Genomic DNA, 19,631 nt, shown 5'->3' on the forward strand with positions numbered 1-19,631 from the left:
TAGAGCCCATTCTCTGAAAATGCTGGGTCCCGTTTTCAGGTGTTTTTCACAGGGCAAGTGCTATGGTCTGAATGTTGATTTCTCCCCAAAATTCGTATGTTGAAATCCAACCCTCAAAGGTGACGGTATTAGGAGGTAGGGCCTTTGGCAGGTGATTTGGTTATAAGGGTGGAGCCCTCACAAATGGGATTAGTGCCCTTATAAAAGAGGCTCCAGAGAGCTCCCTCGCCCCTTCTACCATGTGAGGATGCAGCGAGAAGTCGGCCATCTGCAACCTAGGAGAGGACCCTCACCAGAACCCAACCAGGCTGACACCCTGATCTTGGACCTCCAAGCCCCAGAAATGTGAGACATAAATCTCTGTTGTTTATAAGCCATCAGTCTGTGGTATTTTGTAAGAGCAGCCCAAATGGACTGAGACAGGAAGACATTGATTTACGATGACGAACATGCCACACTCTCAGCCTGTATCTCCCCAACAAAATCTAACTCTGCTGGCCACTTCTGTCTCTCAGGTCCCAACAGTCTGAAAAGGGTCCCCTTTGTTCCCCGAGGCATTACCCAGGTGGATTTCAACCATTTACTCTTCCTTCCCCAGACACCTGAGATCTATGGTACCCTCACAACCATCTCACCAGTAATCAATCAGTATGGCAGAGGTATTCAATAGGTGAACAGAAGGGGCAGAGAAGAGGGGCATGCTTACTAGGAAAAACAACACAGTAATTATGAGATATCATCACCACCACCACCATCACCATGCCCAAAACCCTAATAAAGAGAAGCAACAAAGATTTGAACTTTTCCTTTGGTATTTCCTGGGTTACAAGATGTAAGGTGGTGATTTTTTAACCCATCCTCAATTCTTTTTGACCTAAAAAAATCATAGAACCCAAGAATTTGGAGCTAGGTTGTCATTAGAAAGTATATACCCCTCAACTTTTAGATGAGGAAACTTCTGCAAATTAGGAGGTGCACTGTGATTTATCCAAGATTATTAGGATTCAGAGAAAGTTCTATGATTAGAAACAAGACCTTCCCCCCACTTTGCTGTCCCTTATCCCATTGTGCCAAATGGCGTCACCAGTCAGTCATCCAATGTCCCTTTCTAATTTAACTGGCACCAAACACACACACACACACACACACAGAGGAATCATTCTTACAGTACAATTATTTCATCATTATTGTTCATTCACAGGTGCATTTACAAATCATTTTGAGACAATTCAAGTCTTAGCACTACTCATGACAAGCTTTAGACAAAATTCAACACCCATTTGTGATAAAAACCCTCCAGAAAGTAGGCATAGAGGGAACTCTCCTCAACATAATAAAGGCCATATATGACAAACCCACAGCCATCATCATCCTCAATGGTGAAAAACTGAAACCATTTCCACTAAGATCAGGAACAAGACAAGGTTGCCCACTCTCACCACTATTATTCAACATAGTTTTGGAATTTTTAGCCACAGCAATCAGAGAAGAAAAAGAAATAAAAGGAATCCAAATCGGAAAAGAAGAAGTAAAGCTGTCACTGTTTGCAGATGACATGATACTATACATAGAGAATCCTAAAGATGCTACCAGAAAACTACTAGAGCTAATCAATGAATTTGGTAAAGTAGCAGGATACAAAATTAATGCACTGAAATCTCTTGTATTCCTATACACTAATGATGAAAAATCTGAAAGTGAAATTAAGGAAACTCCCGGGAGGGGAGGTGTGGAGAGTGACCTGTGCTCGCACACAGGCTTCTTGGTGGCGGCAGCAGCAGCCTTAGCATCTCATGCCTGTCTCTGGGGTCCCTGCTTATAGCCGTGGCTCATGCCCATCTCTGGAGCTCCTTTAAGCGGCACTCTGAATCTCCTCTCCTCGTGCACCCTGAAACAATGGTCTCTTGGCTCTTAGGCAGTTCCAGACTTTTCCCAGACTCCCTCCCGGCTAGCCGTGGCGCACTAGCCCCTTCAGGCTGTGTTCACATAGCCAACCCCAGTCCTCTCCCTGGGATCCAACCGAAGCCCAAACCTCAGCTCCCAGCCCCTGCCTGCCCCGGCGGGTGAGCAGACAAGCCTCTCGGGCTGGTGAGTGCTGCTCGGCGCTGATCCTCTGTGCGGGAATCTCTCCGCTTTGCCCTCCGCACCCCTGTGGCTGCGCTCTCCTCCGTGGCTCCTAAGCTTCCCCCCAACCCCGCCACCTGCCTGTCTCCACCATTGAAGGGGCTTCCTAGTGTGTGGAAACTTTTCCTATTTCACAGCTCCCTCCCAGAGGTGCAGGTCCCTGTCCCTATTGTTTTGTCTCTGTTTTTCCTTTTTTCTTTTGCCCTACCCAGGTACATGGGGGGTTTCTTGCCTTTTGGGAAGTCTGAGGTCTTCTGCCAGCATTCAGTAGGTGTTCTGTAGGGGTTGTTCCACATGTAGATGTATTTCTGATGTATTTGTGGGGAGGAAGGTGATCTCTATGTCTTACTCTTCCGCCATCTTGAAGCTCCTCTCAACAATTTTTTAAAAATTGTGAAAGATGAAACATACATGAAAAATTTGTGGAATTCCCTAATCACCTCCCTGGACCTCAGAATCTGACAAAACTTAGAGTGGATTCTACTATTCTCAAAACCCTATCCTCAAACTATTTGGTTCCAAATACAATGCCAAGTATTTTTGCTTGGAAAAATTCCAGCTCAGCTAGCAACATGAGGGACCAGAAATCTCCCAAGACAGCTTGATCCATCACAGTTTAGGTCAATAACCTATGAAGTTAAAGGTTACAAAAAGAAAGAAAATCTTCTAAAGGGAATAAAAAATGGATACTCCCAAATGCTGAGTCACTCGGGCACTAAAGTAAGATCTATGGTCCCCTGCAAGTGGCTGCTCTCCAGGGCACTGCAGAAGAGGCAACCACTTTGTCTTATAATTGTAAGCACACAGAGGAGGAAAAACAATATATGTGAGGTTCACGAGAAAGGCTACCAACCTTTCCAACAAGAAGGAGTAATGGTTCTGGCTCCCAGCCAAAGCGAATGCTAACCGAATGTTTCACATAAGGTCAGTTTCTCTAGTAGGGCAATGCTTTGAGCAACGCAAAGTATTTAAGCGGCCTCATTAATCTTCCTAACACCCCTAGATGTAAATAGGTAGTGATGAGGAATACTGCCATATTCTTCAGGGAGAAAGGCAGTGGTGCAGAAGGTTAAGAGATTAGATTCTAGGAGCATATTAGTTGTGTAGCTTAGGGGAGCTAGTCTCTGTTGCCAGGTCCCCCCTCTCATCATAGAAGTACAAAGTAAGAATTTAACCAGGCTGTAAAGGTTCAATTTTATGACCATAGTAAATGAAAGAATGGGATCTTCTTCCCTTGGTGTGAACTTACTTTTTTTCAAATGCCTTGGAATAAAACTTGACATTGCACATTCAAATGTAGTAACCTTATTACTTGTAGGAGTGATATATGAGGAATACAGAAATCCAATAAACTGAATAATTCAAATCACAAAGCCATTTAATTTGGCAGATAGAAACTGACAATTGTGAAGTTCATCCTTCCCCCACTAGATACCTGAGTGTGTGGTCTCCCCTCTTCACCAGAGTGTATTTCTTTTTGACTATAGGACTGAATAACTCATTCCTGCCTCTCATCACATCCCCCAGTGGCCTACTAGCAGCAAATCACTAAGCACAACAACATATTCTCTGAGGTAGCAGTGATGGCCTTAATAGACAAAGTTCATTTGTGTCTTCATGTAAAGTAATAAAATTCAGCCAGCATTAAAGAAAAGGTTGAGCCATCATGAGCATATTAACTAAATGACTCATTTTATCTAGAGACACTATAAAACTCAACTCTGACCTCCACTAATTATGAAAGACACAGGTGTCTTAAAATGACATTCTCTTAGAATAACTCAATTGGTCTCTGATGAATATAGCTATAAAATCAAAGGAAAAAATTTCAAGTTCTTATTGAACATGTAGGTTAGAGGCTTGCTTATAACTGAGGCCCAGAAGATGGAATAATTAAGAAAGACAGACTTGCACGTGGCACTAAGAAAATCAAGTAAATTGAAAAGAGACAGTAAACCTATAAAAAATGTTTTAAACAACAGTGATAGAAACTTATGTTTGTTGTTTAATAAAAGTTTAGACCATTGTTGATGATGAAACAATCTGAGGACAGAATACCCACTACACGTAAACAGTGACCATTTGGGCAAATCTGATAGTGAAGCTAGTCTCACCTGTACCTGTGCCAGCTTCACCCGCTCTGTGATTTCCATTCACTGCATGATTCTATCCTAACTTTGTCAATATCCCACTGGCACAGAGCCTGACACTGTGACTTCCTACATGACACCCAAATTTTCAGTTGCATTGATAGACCTAAAGATTAAAATATAAATGTGTGACTTTGAAGCTAAAGTAGTACCTATATCTTTTATAGCACAAAATGTTTTCATAAAAATTATTTTAATTATCTACATGTAAATATTTAATATCTCAATCACATCAAAATTTTAAGAATATGAAGATTTAATTTCAGCATGTAACCTTGTCATGTACTTCACGAACCTACTATCTATACTTGCTATTCCTAAGACTTTCACTATGTCAATTGATTCTAAACAAATTCTAGAAGCCTTTATTTTTTTCTGTTATTATAACCATTCCAAAAATATCTCTTTAATGTTCTTTTCCCATAAGTTTCTGGGAGTTTAATTCAGTTTTAATATACCAAGTTATTTTAAAGATATAGCACTATATTTAAATAGTGGGATCACATTCAGATCACAGTTTTTGAATGCTGATTTTTTTCACTTTGCTAATATATTTTGAAATATGGCGACAAATGTATAATATTATAATGTCATATTATGAGCTACCTCCTCAGTCAGAATTTTTTCAACCCTCTTCAAAACAAATAAATATGTGTACTTTGGGCTATAAAACATTTTAAATAATTCTGATTTTATTATTGTTGTTGTTACCATATGTGTCTAGTACTCACTCTCCCAAAATTGTATTGGCTTATCTCATTACCTAGCCCAAAAAGTCTATTTCAAACCCCTGAAAAGTCTTGGTTACTATAAATAGGTTTCAAAGACTACATCAAAACCAAAATCAAACCATTTTAATAGCACTCTTATATGTTTAAATACCAAGATTAAAAGGCACAGAAGTAGATGGATAACCTCTTACTATTTTGCAAGTAGAATCAAATAACAAAGGTGGATTTGTAGTGGCATGCAACAATTAAGACCAGTGTTGTTAGCAAATTTCAGAGATATGAAACCAGAAAAACCTTTTCCCATAAGCGTATTTAGGGACAGAGTTATTAATCAATACTGTCAATAATCACACTGATAATTTAAATTTTATTATGTTCTAAATATCATGTGCAAATCTCTAAGTGCTTTGAGGATTACAGATGGTGACTTATTGCTCTAAATTTAACTCACGACTTCTGCTTTTGCTGGTCCATTGGGTATTTGATTTGTTCCTTTCATTTTTCAGTTAATAGAGATCATTTTTCATTTGAAAAAATACCAACTGTGTTATTCTATGATTCCTTTAACCTATGCTTTCCTAGGAATATTCACTCTTCAAATTATCTCCATATACACTATTTTTCTGGGTTATCTTCAGAGTTAGTAAAATCTGAGATTTTTTTCTCATGTATCTTCAAATAATCGAAGAATTACAGCTCCTTTCTCAAATGCTCAGTCCCAGCTGATGTTATTACAACAAGCCTCACTTTCAAATCTCACTCCCAAATCTTATCTTTGACCCTTGCCCTCAGCCACCAATCGTGATTGGCCATCAACCACTGTCAAACCCAGCTCTGAAATGCTTCTCAAATCTGACTTATCTCCATTTGCACTCTCACTGCCTAAGTTTAAGTTCTCACTACTGTCTCCTGATCCACAGCCCCCGATTGCTAACCATACCTCCAAACTCTAGTGCATTCTGCACACAGTATGGTGGAAGCACCTCCCTAATGCAAATCTGAGCATGTAAATGTATGACCTTAGAAATCTCCTGAGTTCCTACTGTCTTTAGCAGAGGTCCTCAAATTTTCCAGGCCAGGAGACTACCAGAGGCTTGATTAAACCAAACATTCCAACATTACTTCTAGAAAGTCTAATTCAAATGTTCTGAGGAGAGGCATGGCCATCAGCATTCTTGAAAGATTTCTCAGGCCACTCTCCTGACTGCCGGAATTGGAACCACTGGGCTAGAGGATGAAATCCCAGCTGCTCCAAAATCTAATGCTCCAGCCTCATCTACAATTACTCCTCCTCTCAGTCACTAACAGGTCCAGTCAAGGTGAGTTCTTTTCAGTGTCATCAGGATCTCTGACTTCCCCATTCTATGGTCCTTCTGGCAGGAAGACTCTCCCCCACCTGCCAGACCCCTAATTCCTCTCCAAGGCCCAACTGAAAAAGCACCTTCTCCGTGCACCCTTTTCACCCCCAAGGACCATCACCTTTCTTTCCTCTTGGTGTTTCCAGGGCCCTTTATTCAGGCCTCCCTGGAGAACTTAATTGCTTGTATTCCCCATACCCACCAGGCCAGGAGTGAGGAAACCTTTTCATGGGCTAAGTAGCAAATCCTGCACCTTTGTGGTCCTGCTGGAACCACTCACCTCCGCACTGAAAGCAGGAAGGCAGCCACAGGCAATATGCAAATGAACAGATGTGGCTGTGTGCCAATAAAACTTTATTCACAAAATCAGAAGGCCAACCTAGGGGCCTTAGCCTGCTAACCCTTGCACTAGTCTCTAAAGTCTTTATCAGGTAGAGACTGCTGCATCTTCGTTTCCCCAGTGTCTAGGATATTCCCTGGCACACAGTAGGTTCAATAAATATTTGATGAATGAAGAGTAACTATGTGAACTAATAAATTCTGATGGACCCCATGTGGGACTGGCTAGGAAACAAGCTCTCAACACTCAAAACTTGTAGCACACACACGCACTCAGAGAGGCTGGTTAGTTTTTATCATGCTCCTTTGTTGACTCATTCAGGGAATATGGGAAAAGGGAAGACTGTATGTATATTTATAACCTAATAAGTCACGATTCTGCTGGGTCTATCTTCTCCCCACCTCCAGCAGAGAAGAAAATGCAGAGATTATTTTGTTTTTTATAACAGCGAAAGGCAGACAATGGTTGGACGTCTTTCCCACAGGAATGTCTGCAGACCACCTGTTCGTTAAAAGCTCACACTCTGGGACCACCTTCCAGCCCCCTGTATCAACAGAGCTGGAGGGAGGGGCAGAGAAAGCTTCATTCTGAATGAATGCCCCGGGTGATACTTAGGTACACTGCTGTTGGTAAATTCTGGGCAGAAAGGTACCAAAGCAGGTAGACAAAGAATGGATTATCTTTTTTAACACAGATTAGGTTAATTAATCAAACAGGCCTATTGGCAGACAGGGGAGAAGAGGGAGAAGGAGAAAGATAAGCAAAGAGAATCTTAAGAGCAAAACACAGCTGTGAATCAAGAGCCAACAGGGAGAAGGAAATATTTAAACCTGAAAGTACAGTTTAAAAAAATTCCTGTTGGGGTGGGCTAAAAATGAAAAGCAGAAATGACAGCTCCATCCTTCCTTTCCTCACCAGCTGTTTTCCTAAGTCATATTTAATGTAAATACAATGTCAACATCATCATTACCTCGGATTTCTTTGCATGATGGGGGTTTACTGCTTTTTGGATTCACTCCTAATTGCTGATTTCACTCCACTCAGCGGGAGTTCCCTTTAATTGTATAAACTCGACTAAAATGTGTCCTTTGGAAAACGGAAAGAAGCTGTGGCTACTGGAAGCAGAATTGCTGATCTCGTAAAAATCTCCAGTTTTTCTTTGAATTATAGACTGCTTCCAGCAGATTAATGCCAAGGTAAAAACTTTAAAAGAAAAACAGTAATTATAACCACCAGAAAAAGAGAGAATTCTATTGGTCAGTTTTCAAAGGTGACACTTATGTGACTCTAAAATTTAGCTCCACTTGTTTAGAACCAATGGCAAAATCATTTTGAACGGAGGAATTTACACTAATTACATAGAAGCCTGCTCATTCATTTAATGTGATCTTATGAGAACTTATGCTTGGAACACTTAAAGAAAATTCAGTCCCAGCATAACAAAAAGCAAGTTAATCTTTCCTTTTTATCTTTATTTCTGAAGATTCAAACCATGGGCAAAACAATGGTTTAAAGTAATACACTAAAATTTGTCAAGACCAATTTGCTGTGACTGTAGGAAAGACCGAGCTTTGTCTTGAAAGCACTTGGGTTTTAGTTTTTTGTTTTTAGTAGTAAACATGCTGATTAGAAATCCGTACTATTTGTCACACAGATACGTGTAGAGAAATATCTTCCAATATACGGAAATAGTCTATTGACTGTAATGGCAAGTCAAAGAGTTCCGTACAAGGCACACACACGGCTCTGGGCTGATACTCACATGGGTCAGCTGTTGGAGGAGACCCATGCATCCCCGCTACCCTTTCAATTGATATCTTCATAATGTTCCCATTTTAATAGAGTTGAAATTAAAAATTTCCCAAGACATACATAAATCTTATATTTGTCATCAGTTATGATTTTCACCTGACCCAGTGTTGGGTCTAAGAGCTTCAATCCCATCACCTTAATCATCGGCAGATGGGTGGGCCTCCTGGACTCCCAGGCACTTGCGCGAGAGCTCACGGGTGAGTGTCCTTCCTAAAATATCATAGGTTGCAAGACTATGCCCTTCAATGATATGTTTCTATTACACTGAAGCTTGTTAGAGAAGAGTAAGATAACCAGAAGTCAACTTACAGGAAGAAAGTGAAGAAAGACCAAGAAACAAACAGAAAAGCTGAAAGAAACTCACTTTCTCTTTGATGAGAAGCTCTTTCTTTCATTACTATTGTATAGCTTTACACTTTACAAAAATATGGCTGATTTGTAAATGCCCTGATTATTGTCAAACACTGCTTTGTGTATGGATCAAGTTATCTGCCATTTGGAATAACATTTGAATTCGGCACAGAATCACTTGTCATGCATAAGGAATCACTTGTCATGCACTTGGAATTTTCATGTATATATAAAGTAGAAACTGCTTTCAGTAAGTTCTTTTAACAAAGAAGTATACAAATCATCCATAAAATATTATCCCAATAGTATAAACAAACAGAAATCAAATACTGCAGGGATATTACTGAAAAGGTTAACTGTGATTATTTCTGAAATTGTGTTTTTTCTTTATGCATTACAGTATTTTCTACATTCTCTAAAATGAAAGTGCCTGAGTCTCATCACTGAAAATACGAACATTATTAGTTTTTAAAGAGGCATGGGTAAAACAGAATATGAACATCAATGCTTTTAAAATAATATGAAAGATTATGTGCACCTTGGAAATGGTAAATTTAAGGATCCTTCCAGAAATTGCATGAATTCAGATGCAACTACCTTCTGGTACTAGATAACCACAAATCACCTCTAAAGAGAAGTGGCTTTTTGGGTTGGTTTTGTTTGTTTGTTTTTGTTTTTGTTTTGTCTTTGTTTTTGTTTTGCAACAGGAGAACTTCTTTTTGCAAAGAATTTTTAACTGATTTCAATTTCAGGAACATAAAGTATCACTGGTATAAAGTGAAACCATCCAATAAATGGTTTTACAAGGCCTAGTGCTAACTATGAAGAAACAAAAATACTATCACTGTATTTTTCCACTGCTCATATATTTAAACCATTACGGATTTCTGCAATATACACCTGCTATCTAAACTTCTTTTGCTAGGTCAAGCCCTCCTAAACAGGAATCTGAGAGCTGGATTATTTTTAAAGTTTTATAACTGGCTCACACTCCCTCTCAAACCTTCTGAGCCTAATCCCACCAAGTATCTTAGGTAAAGTTGCTATTCTCCGCACTCAGTGGTATCTGCCCAAAATGCATATGCGCATGCATGCCGAAACCCACAGATACCCACACAGCTGCCCCACCGCTGCACGCTTACAGGATGCCTGTCATTGTGACAATCTCTCTTCCTGGATTATTTCACTTAATCCTCACAACAGCTGAAAGGGGTAGAAATAATTATATCAACTTTAAAGATAAGAAAATTAGACTCCGAGATGGGCTCAAGGTCATGCAGTTAAGCAAGTCCATCTACCCCTTTCTTTCGTTTCGTTACTGAGTATCCACAATGTACCACGTCCTGTTCTAGAACAGAAATACAGCCCATGCTCCTAGGGTTGCTTATCTGAAATTCAAGTTTAACTGCACATCCTGAACTTTTATGTGCTAAGTCTGGTGATCCTATTGTTCCTGGTCACCATGCCATAGTGCAAGCTAGGTTGACTCAGTGGGTAGGCCAATCTCTCCCATGGCTGCTCTGGGACTGTGGTGAAATGAGATGGATGGAGACCTTAAGAAACGCTGGGATGGAGAACTCCAGGGATGCTGGGATGGAGACTTCCGGGGATACTGGGATGGAGACCTCCAGGGATGCTGGGATGGAGACCTCCAGGGATGCTGGGATGGAGACCTCCAGGGATGCTGGGATGGGGACCTCCAGGGATGCTGGGATGGAGACTTCCGGGGATACTGGGATGGAGACCTCCAGGGATGCTGGGATGGAGACCTCCAGGGATGCTGGGATGGAGACCTCCAGGGATGCTGGGATGGGGACCTCCAGGGATGCTGGGATGGAGACTTCCGGGGATACTGGGATGGAGACCTCCAGGGATGCTGGGATGGAGACCTCCAGGGATGCTGGGATGGAGACCTCCAGGGATGCTGGGATGGAGACCTCCAGGGATGCTGGGATGGAGACTTCCGGGGATACTGGGATGGAGACCTCTGGGGATGCTGGGATGGAGACCTCCGGGGATGCTGGGATGGAGGCCTCCGGGGATGCTGGGATGGAGACCTCCGGGGATGCTGGGATGGGGACCTCCAGGGATGCTGGGATGGAGACCTCCAGGGATGCTGGGATGGAGACCTCCAGGGATGCTGGGATGGAGACCTCCGGGGATGCTGGGATGGGGACCTCCAGGGATGCTGGGATGGAGACCTCCAGGGATGCTGGGATGGAGACCTCCGGGGATGCTGGGATGGAGACCTCCAGGGATGCTGGGATGGAGACCTCCGGGGATGCTGGGATGGGGACCTCCAGGGAGGCTAGGATGGAGACCTCCAGGGATGCTAGAATGGAGACGTTCGGGGACACTGAGCAGGAAACCTTCAGGCAGGCTGGGATGGAGCCCTCAAGGAACAATGGAATGGAGCCCTCCAGGGATACTGGGATGGAGACTCTCAGGAATAGGTGTCGCCTGGGGACAATTCTCAGGTGCTGTCTGCAGTCAGGACAGAACTACGGTGATGTCTCTTCCAAATCTTAGTTTTCTCAGTGGCTTCTCACATCCCCATTAGGAGAATTGGTGTCACTGACCAAAAGCCTACCACCTGCAGAGTATAGGCATATATGTGACACTGCCCTGTTTGTGTAGTGCCGAGGACCTCCAGAAACAATGGAGGGTCTTTTGAGTCAAGCTCACAGGAAAACTGTTTCCAAAGCTCTTTAGAGTTGAATGAGATATGCAGGACTCAGCTACACCAGTTGAGGCCATATTTGTACCTGCTACCCCAGCAGGGGGCCCTTCCCCTTGGCTAAGGGTGAGAGTCCATTTTCCCTAAGGATTAGCTTTGGGGTTTAGAGGCTGCTACTCCCTGTGTCTTGCCCAACTGTAGGCATCTGGAATAAATCTGCTACAACTCCAGCCCCCCTTTCCCTACGTGTCCTACCAAATGCAGAGGGTCACACATACAAATCAAATCCTGGAAATAAATATGGTGAATCAATAGATATCTCTTTGAGCTTCTACCTGGAGGAGAAAGTGTGCTACATTTTAGAGAAAACAAGAAAAGACAGCCCCATCCTCTACCATCTGGTACGTCACTATCTGAGAATGGGAAAGGGGAGAGTGAAACATGAACAGAAATAATGCAATAAGTACAGTAATGAAGAGGGATGGCAGGTGTGCCAACAGAACTGTACAGAGCAGGGAACATAGCAGCTCGGTCCCAAAGGAGGACCCTTGAGTCAGATCTTTACAATGAGTATGAGTTCACCCAGTGGATAACTTGAGATGTGGGTGGGCGGGTAGCTAATATTCTAGGAAAGCAAAAGAGATTACCAAATCCCAGAGACAAGAAAGAGAACATTCTATAGTTGTGGGCAACAAATAATTCCACGTGCCTGGACTATGTGAGAATGAAAAGTGTGTCTCTATAGGATGTAGGATGACAAGCCAGAGGGTCTGATAGGCCACACCAAAAGAGCCTAATACATCCAAATTAACCCAGATGATCCCTGGAGAAAATAGTATTTCTATAACATAAGTGAAGGCATACAAGTCATAAGAGCTCCAGTAGGAGCTACTGAGGGGTGTATTTTTAAAAGATGACTTTGACCATGGTATGCAGAAGGAGGAGAAAATCTGGAGGCCAAGAGACCAGTTAAAAAGCCCTGCAGTGCACGGCCCAGGCTCCCAGTGATGGAATTTGATGGAAGTCAGCATTAGAAATCCCCCAGGTAGTCCCAACGGGCTGAAGTAAGTAAAAGAATATCAAGTAAGCCCATCCAATCCACACTCACTGTTCACTCAATAAACACTAAAAGAGATACAAGTGACATGTTAAGTGCCAGGAGCTAAGCCGACTTCTGTCTATTCATTTAAGTTATGACCGTACGTCTTGAGTCTTCAAGAGTTGGGTTGGATGAACGAGGTCTTCTTAAGATCTGAGAGCAAAAGCAGTGATTCTAGAAACTGTTCAGTGTTTCCAGAGCTTAAGCCAGATTTAGCTTCACTCATGTAGAAATTGCACAACCTCTCTTGCTATGAAAGGTATGTTTCATAATCTAGTACATTTGGCCAAAACAGATAATGTGCACTCCTCTGCCTAAAGTGCTTTCCTTGAAGGCCAGAAGAGTCCAAATCTACAAATCATCTCTTTGGGTTATTACATCATTTTTCCTAAGAGATGAATACAAAATGTTTTTAAAACATCATCCTCAAAACACACTGGCAGGATAGGTGATTTGAAGGCAGGGATTACACATGTTTTCTAAGGAAGTCATGGTAAATACGAGGGATGCAACACAAGATCTGTTCTGATTGGGTTCCAGTGGCCTCACCTTCAAACTAGAAGGTCAGGCATTGACCTGGAGACAGGAGCACGTGCTCCTTAAGAGAAGTAAATAATAACAACACCCTTGAATTCTCAATTGACTGGTAACTATCATAATCGGGGTCACAAAGAAAGGTAGTGATGGGTGTTGGAATGGGTATCAAGGTCTCCTGATGTCTAGAATTGTGCTGAAGAGTATACTGACAAATAAGAACATGGCTTTTGGAGTCAAACTGTCTGGGTCTGAAACCTGGGTCCATCTTTGATTAAACATAATAAGTGTGTCCCCGGGGTAATATATTTATCCACCTTCTGTCTCAATTTCCTCATCTCTAAAATAGGGATGGTGACAATACCTATCTCTCAGGTTTCATAGGTGGAAAAAATGAATGAATTCATGTTAGAACTGCTCCTGGCACTCGGGAAACACCCAATAAACTCTGGCTATAAAGAGCAGCAGTCATCTTATTAGTTGTAGCACACTTCATGACACTCGTACGGAATTTCTTTCTTAGATGAAACATTACTTAGCACTTGTCAACTATGGCAGAGAAGCTCATGTGTAACTGCAGAGATGTCAAATGAAGTCCGAAAATACCTGCGGAGGCAAAATATAAGCTCTCTCACCTTGCTCCTACAAGAAGTTCTTTCTGTCCTGGGTCAAATGTTAACTGCGAGAAATCCACAGCATTCTTCGCCCTGAACTCCTGCAACCAGGGGCCAATTTCTAAAGAGGAAAAATAAATAAAAAGATAAAAATGAATGTTTTTTTCCCCCCTCTGGGGACCACAGACAATGCACATCAGTTAGCAAACATTACATTTCAGAGGATTGGAAGGTCCCCCCAGGTGGTCATTTAGGGGCCACTGGAGGTTTCTGTCAGGGTGTCACATAATCCACACTGAGAATGTGTAAAACATAGAGGACAGCCACCCAATAAAAAGGGAGCAAAGCATCAATGCTTGGTTGTGATTTACAAGCCAGATGTGCATTTTCCCTTTGCCTCTGGACTGGGCAGAAAATAACACAGCATTCACACGATTCATTAGAGGAATATTGAATGCAAACAAGACCATTTCCTGTGCAGCTTGATGGGAAGGAGCCAAAGATGTGGAAAAATCACAAAAGCCACAGGAGCACCATTTGCCTTCTTTCAAAGTGGATATTCCATTTCCCTGTCCTTTAGATTTCTATTTGGGCCCCAAGATTAGACTAGTTAAACACACTCAGTCCTTTCTAGGTGAGAAATTCACAGTAAATTCTAGGCCTCATTTGCATTTTTTTTCTAAGGGAAATCAGAAAATAGCCACTCTTTAGAGACAGGTTTTTTATAAGCACTGTTAACTCCTATTAAATGACCTCCAGCCTCGAGTCCGATTATTACAACATGATAGTATTTGAAGAGGGATAGAACTCAGCCATATTAGCCATTTTTGCAACTTTCATTAGTTCATTTCTGACCCAGAAAAAATCTTCAGTGAGTTGTCTGCCATTTGTGCTGAACCTTATCATTATCCTTGACAACTAACCATGTGATCTGATTGTCTTTTTCCTTGAGTTTAATATTCTGAGTGATATCACACTGAGTAAACAGGTGCATGACAACTGGCAAATCGACACAGTTATTGGTTTGGGGAAAAAGTGTATAGCACAGAAATAATCTCTTCCACAAAAACAGATGCTAAAAAAGATCTAATATGGAAATATGCCCACGTCTTAACACATGTCCTGTAGAAAGGCCTTTGCTGACGTAAATGAGGTAGATTATTTCCAAGCAATAGCTTTGTGTAACAAATATGGCTTTCCTCCACTATCAGTTATTGGGGGAAAAAACTGACATGAACTGAAAGTTCTATTCTGCTTAAAGGAAACCAGTGTTGAGTTATATAAAGATCTGTATTTGGTTTTTGATATTTTCATGGTATCTTGATTGTTTTTAGTATTTTATATAAAATTCTTCATTTTACAGGCAAGTCAATTTTTTAAAAAATCCTTATTTATTGCAAAATAAGTACAAAGGTCCTGGAGCTATAAAAAGATGTTAATAAATGATCTGTTCCAGGAGTTTTTAATTCAGTTAGGGAAGGAGCACAAATATCTTCTTTAAAAACAGTATCTATAGATACAAGATCTTTACAGGTATTTGTAAGGTTACAGGAAGTATTCATACATAGAAAGGAGAGATGACTGAGGGGCTTAGGGACCAGGAAAAGAGAGATCTGACCAGAGATTCACAGAACAGATGTGTCCTGAGGAAGCAAGAGTGCCATGTGGGAGATATGGTGCCCCCTGTGGCTGTAACTGGTATTGTTCATATTCACTCCTAAGGGGGCCCCTGATCAGTTTCTCTGCTCTTGGGCGAGAACACTAAGGCTCTTATGTCTGCATTGCTCACTGCAGTGCCTGCAGCTCAAGGTACAGTAACCTGAATGTATAGGCAATACTAAATGCGTGGAATGAAAAAGTAAGAAAAAGCTAGGGTCTGTCCATTTTTTTTTTAATTGCTTAAAAAATTATTTTTCTTAATAATTATTTTTTATTTCTTATTTTAATAACTTTATTTTATTTTATCTTCTTCTTTCTTTCTTTCTTTTTTTTTCTCCCTTTTATTCTGAGCCGTGTGGAGGACAGGCTCTTGGTGCTCCAGCCAGGCATCAGAGCTGTGTCACTGAGGTGGGAGAGCCAAGTTCAGCACACTGGTCCACAAGAGACCTCCCAGCTCCATGTAATATCAAAAGAAGAAAATCTCCCAGAGATCTCCATCTCAACGCCAAGACCCAGCTCCACTCAACGACCAGCAAGCTACAGTGCTGGATACCCTATGCCAAACAACTAGCAAGGCAGGAACACAACCCCACCCATTAGAGAGAGGCTGCCTAAAATCATAATAAGGCCACAGACACCCCAAAACACACCACCAGATGTGGACCTGCCCACCAGAAAGACAGGATCCAACCTCATCCACCAGAACACAGGCACTAGTCCCCTCCACCAGGAAGCCTACACAATCCACTGAACAAACCTTAGCCACTGGGGACAGACACCAAAAACAACAGGAACTACGAACCTGCAGCCTGCAAAAAGGAGACCCCAAACACAGTAAGTTAAGCAAAATGAGAGAACAGAGAAACACACAGCACATGAATGAGCAAGGCATAAACCCACCAGACCTAACAAATGAAGAGGAAATAGGCAGTCTACCTGAAAAAGAATTCAGAACAATGATAGTAAAGATGATCCAAAATCTTGGAAATAAAATGGAGAAAGTACAAGAAAAGTTTAACAAAGACCTAGAAGAACTAAAGAGCAAACAAACAGTGATGAACTACACAATAAATGAAATTAAAAATTCTCTAGAAGGGATCAATAACAGAATAACTGAGGCAGAAGAACGGATAAGTGTCCTGCAAAATAAAATAGTGGAAATAACTACTGCAGAGCAGAATAAAGAAAAAAGAATGAAAAGAATTAAAGACAGTCTCAGAGACCTCTGGGACAACATTAAACACACCAACATTCGAATTATAGGCGTCACAGAAGAAGAAGAGAAAAAGAAAGGGACTGAGAAAATATTTGAAGATTACAGTTGAAAACTTCCCTAATATGGGAAAGAAAATAGTCAATCAAGTCCAGGAAGCACAGAGAATCCCATACAAGATAAACCCAAGGAGAAACATGCCAAGACACATATTAATAAAACTATCAAAAATTAAATACAAAGAACAAATACTAAAAGCAGCAAGGGAAAAACAACAAATAACACATAAGGAAATCCCCATAAGGTTAACAACTGATCTTTCAGCAGAAACTCTGCAAGCCAGAAGGGAGTGGCAGGACATATTTAAAGTGATGAAGAAGAAAAACCTACAACCAAGATTACTCTACCCAGCAAGGATCTCATTCAGATTTGACGGAGAAATTAAAAGCTTTACAGACAAACAAAAGCTAAGAGAATTCAGCACCAGCAAACCAGCTTTACAACAAATGCTAAAGGAACTTCTCTAGGCAGGAAACACAAGTGAAGGAAAAGACCTACAATAATAAACCCAAAACAATTAAGAAAATGGTAATAGGAACATACATATTGATAATTATCTTAAATGTAAATGGATTAAATGCTCCCACCAAAAGACACAGACTGGCTGAATGGATACAGAAACAAGACCCATATATATGCTGTCTACAAGAGACCCATTTCAGACCTAGGAACACATACAGACTGAAAGTGAGGGGCTGGAAAAAGATATTCCATGCAAATGGAAATCAAAAGAAAGCTGGAGTAGCAATTCTCATATCAGACAAAATAGACTTTAAAACAAAGACTATTACAAGAGACAAAGAAGGACACTACATAATGATCAAGGATCAATCCAAGAAGAAGATATAACAATTGTAAATATTTATGCACGCAACATAGGTACACCTCAATACATAAGGCGAATACTAACAGCCATAAAAGGGGAAATCGAGAATAACACAATCATATTAGGGGACTTTAACACTGTGCTTTCACCAATGGACAGATCATCCAAAGTGAAAATAAATAAGGAAACACAAGCTTTAAATGATACATTAAACAAGATGGACTTAATTGATATTTATAGGACATCCCATCCAAAAACAACAGAATACACATTCTTCTCAAGTGCTCTTGGAACATTCTCCAGGATAGATCATATCTTGGGTCACAAATCAAGCCTTGGTCAATGTAAGAAAATTGAAATCGTATCAAGTATCTTTTCTGACCACAATGCTATGAGACTAGATATCAACTACAGGAAACAATCTGTAAGAAATACAAACACATGGAGGCTAAACAACACGCTACTTAATAACCAAGAGATCACTGAAGAAATCAAAGAGGAAATCAAAAAATACCTGGAAACAAATGACAATGAAAACACAATGACCCTAAACCTATGGGATGCAGCAAAAGCAGTTCAAAGAGGGAAGATTATAGCAATACAATCCTACCTTAAGAAACAAGAAACATCTCAAATAAACAACTTAACCTTACACCTAAAGCAATTAGAGAAAGAAGAACAACAACAACAAAAAAAAACCCAACGTTAGCAGAAGGAAAGAAATCATAAAAATCAGATCAGAAATAAATAAAAAAGAAATGAAGGAAACGATAGCAAAGATCAGTAAAACTAAAAGCTGGTTCTTTGAGAAGATAAACAAAATTGATCAACCATTAGCCAGAATTATCAAGGAAAAAAGGGAGAAGACTCAAATCAATAGAATTAGAAATGAAAAAGGAGAAGTAACAACTGACACTGCAGAAATACAAAGGATCATGAGAGATTACCACAAGCAACTATATGCCAATAAAATGGACAACCTGGAAGAAATGGACACATTCTTAGAAATGCACAACCTTCCGAGACTGAACCAGGAAGAAATAGAAAATATGAAGAGAACAATACAAGCACTGAAATTGAAACTGTGATTGAAAATCTTCCAACAAACAAAAACCCAGGACCAGATGGTTTCACAGGAGAATTCTATCAAACATTTAGAGAAGAGCTAACACCCATCCTTCTCAAACTCTTCCAAAATACAGCAGAGGGAGCAACACTCCCAAACTCATTCTAAGAGACCATCATCACTCTGATACCAAAACCAGACAAAGATGTCACAAAGAAAGAAAACTACAGGGCAATATCACTGATGAACACTGATGCAAAAATCCTCAACAGAATACTAGCAAACAGAAACCAACAGCACATTAAAAGGATCATACACTATGATCAAGTGGGGTTTATTCCAGGAATGCAAGGATTCTTCAATATATGCAAATCAATCAACGTGCTACACCATATTAACAAATTGAAGGAGAAAAACCATATGATCATCTCAATAGATGCAGAGAGAGCTTTTGACAAAAGTTAACACCCATTTATGATAAAAAACCCCCCAGAAAGTAGGCATAGAGGCAACTTTCCTCAACATAATAAAGGCCATATATGACAAACCCACAGCCAACATTGTCCTCAATGGTGAAAAACTGAAACAATTTCCACTAAGATCAGGAACAAGGCAAGGTTGCCCACTCTCACCACTATTATGCAACACAGTTTTGGAAGTCCTACCCACAGCAATCAGAGAAGAAAAAGAAATAAAAGTAATCCAAATCGGAAAAGAAGAAGTAAAGCTGTCACTGTTTGCAGATGACATGATACTATACATAGAGAATCCTAAAGATGCTACCAGAAAACTACTAGAGCTAATCAATGAATTTGGTAAAGTAGCAGGATACAAAATTAATGCACAGAAATCTCTTGCATTCCTATACAATAATGATGAAAAATCTGAAAGTGAAATTAAGAAAACACTCCCATTTACCATTGCAACAAAAAGAATAAAATATCTAGGAATAACCCTACCTAAGGAGACAAAAGACCTGCATGCAGAAAATTATAAGACACCGATGAAAAAAATTAA

At 40.6% G+C, this 19,631-nt stretch overlaps 1 protein-coding gene across 4 annotated transcripts in view; it reads right to left on the bottom strand.

Moving 5' to 3' along the window:
- SEMA5A (semaphorin 5A) overlaps nt 1–19,631 on the bottom strand; it is a 528,372-nt gene that overhangs the window by 281,916 nt on the left and 226,825 nt on the right. For all 4 annotated transcript variants that reach the window (XM_036846398.1, XM_036846396.1, XM_036846394.1 and 1 more), the window contains one exon: nt 13,812–13,911. In XM_036846398.1, the coding sequence (XP_036702293.1) occupies nt 13,812–13,911 (100 nt within the window). The remainder of the gene's footprint in view (nt 1–13,811; nt 13,912–19,631) is intronic.

This window comes from Balaenoptera musculus, chromosome 3, assembly GCF_009873245.2.
Source record: "Balaenoptera musculus isolate JJ_BM4_2016_0621 chromosome 3, mBalMus1.pri.v3, whole genome shotgun sequence".
NCBI lineage: Eukaryota > Metazoa > Chordata > Mammalia > Artiodactyla > Balaenopteridae > Balaenoptera > Balaenoptera musculus.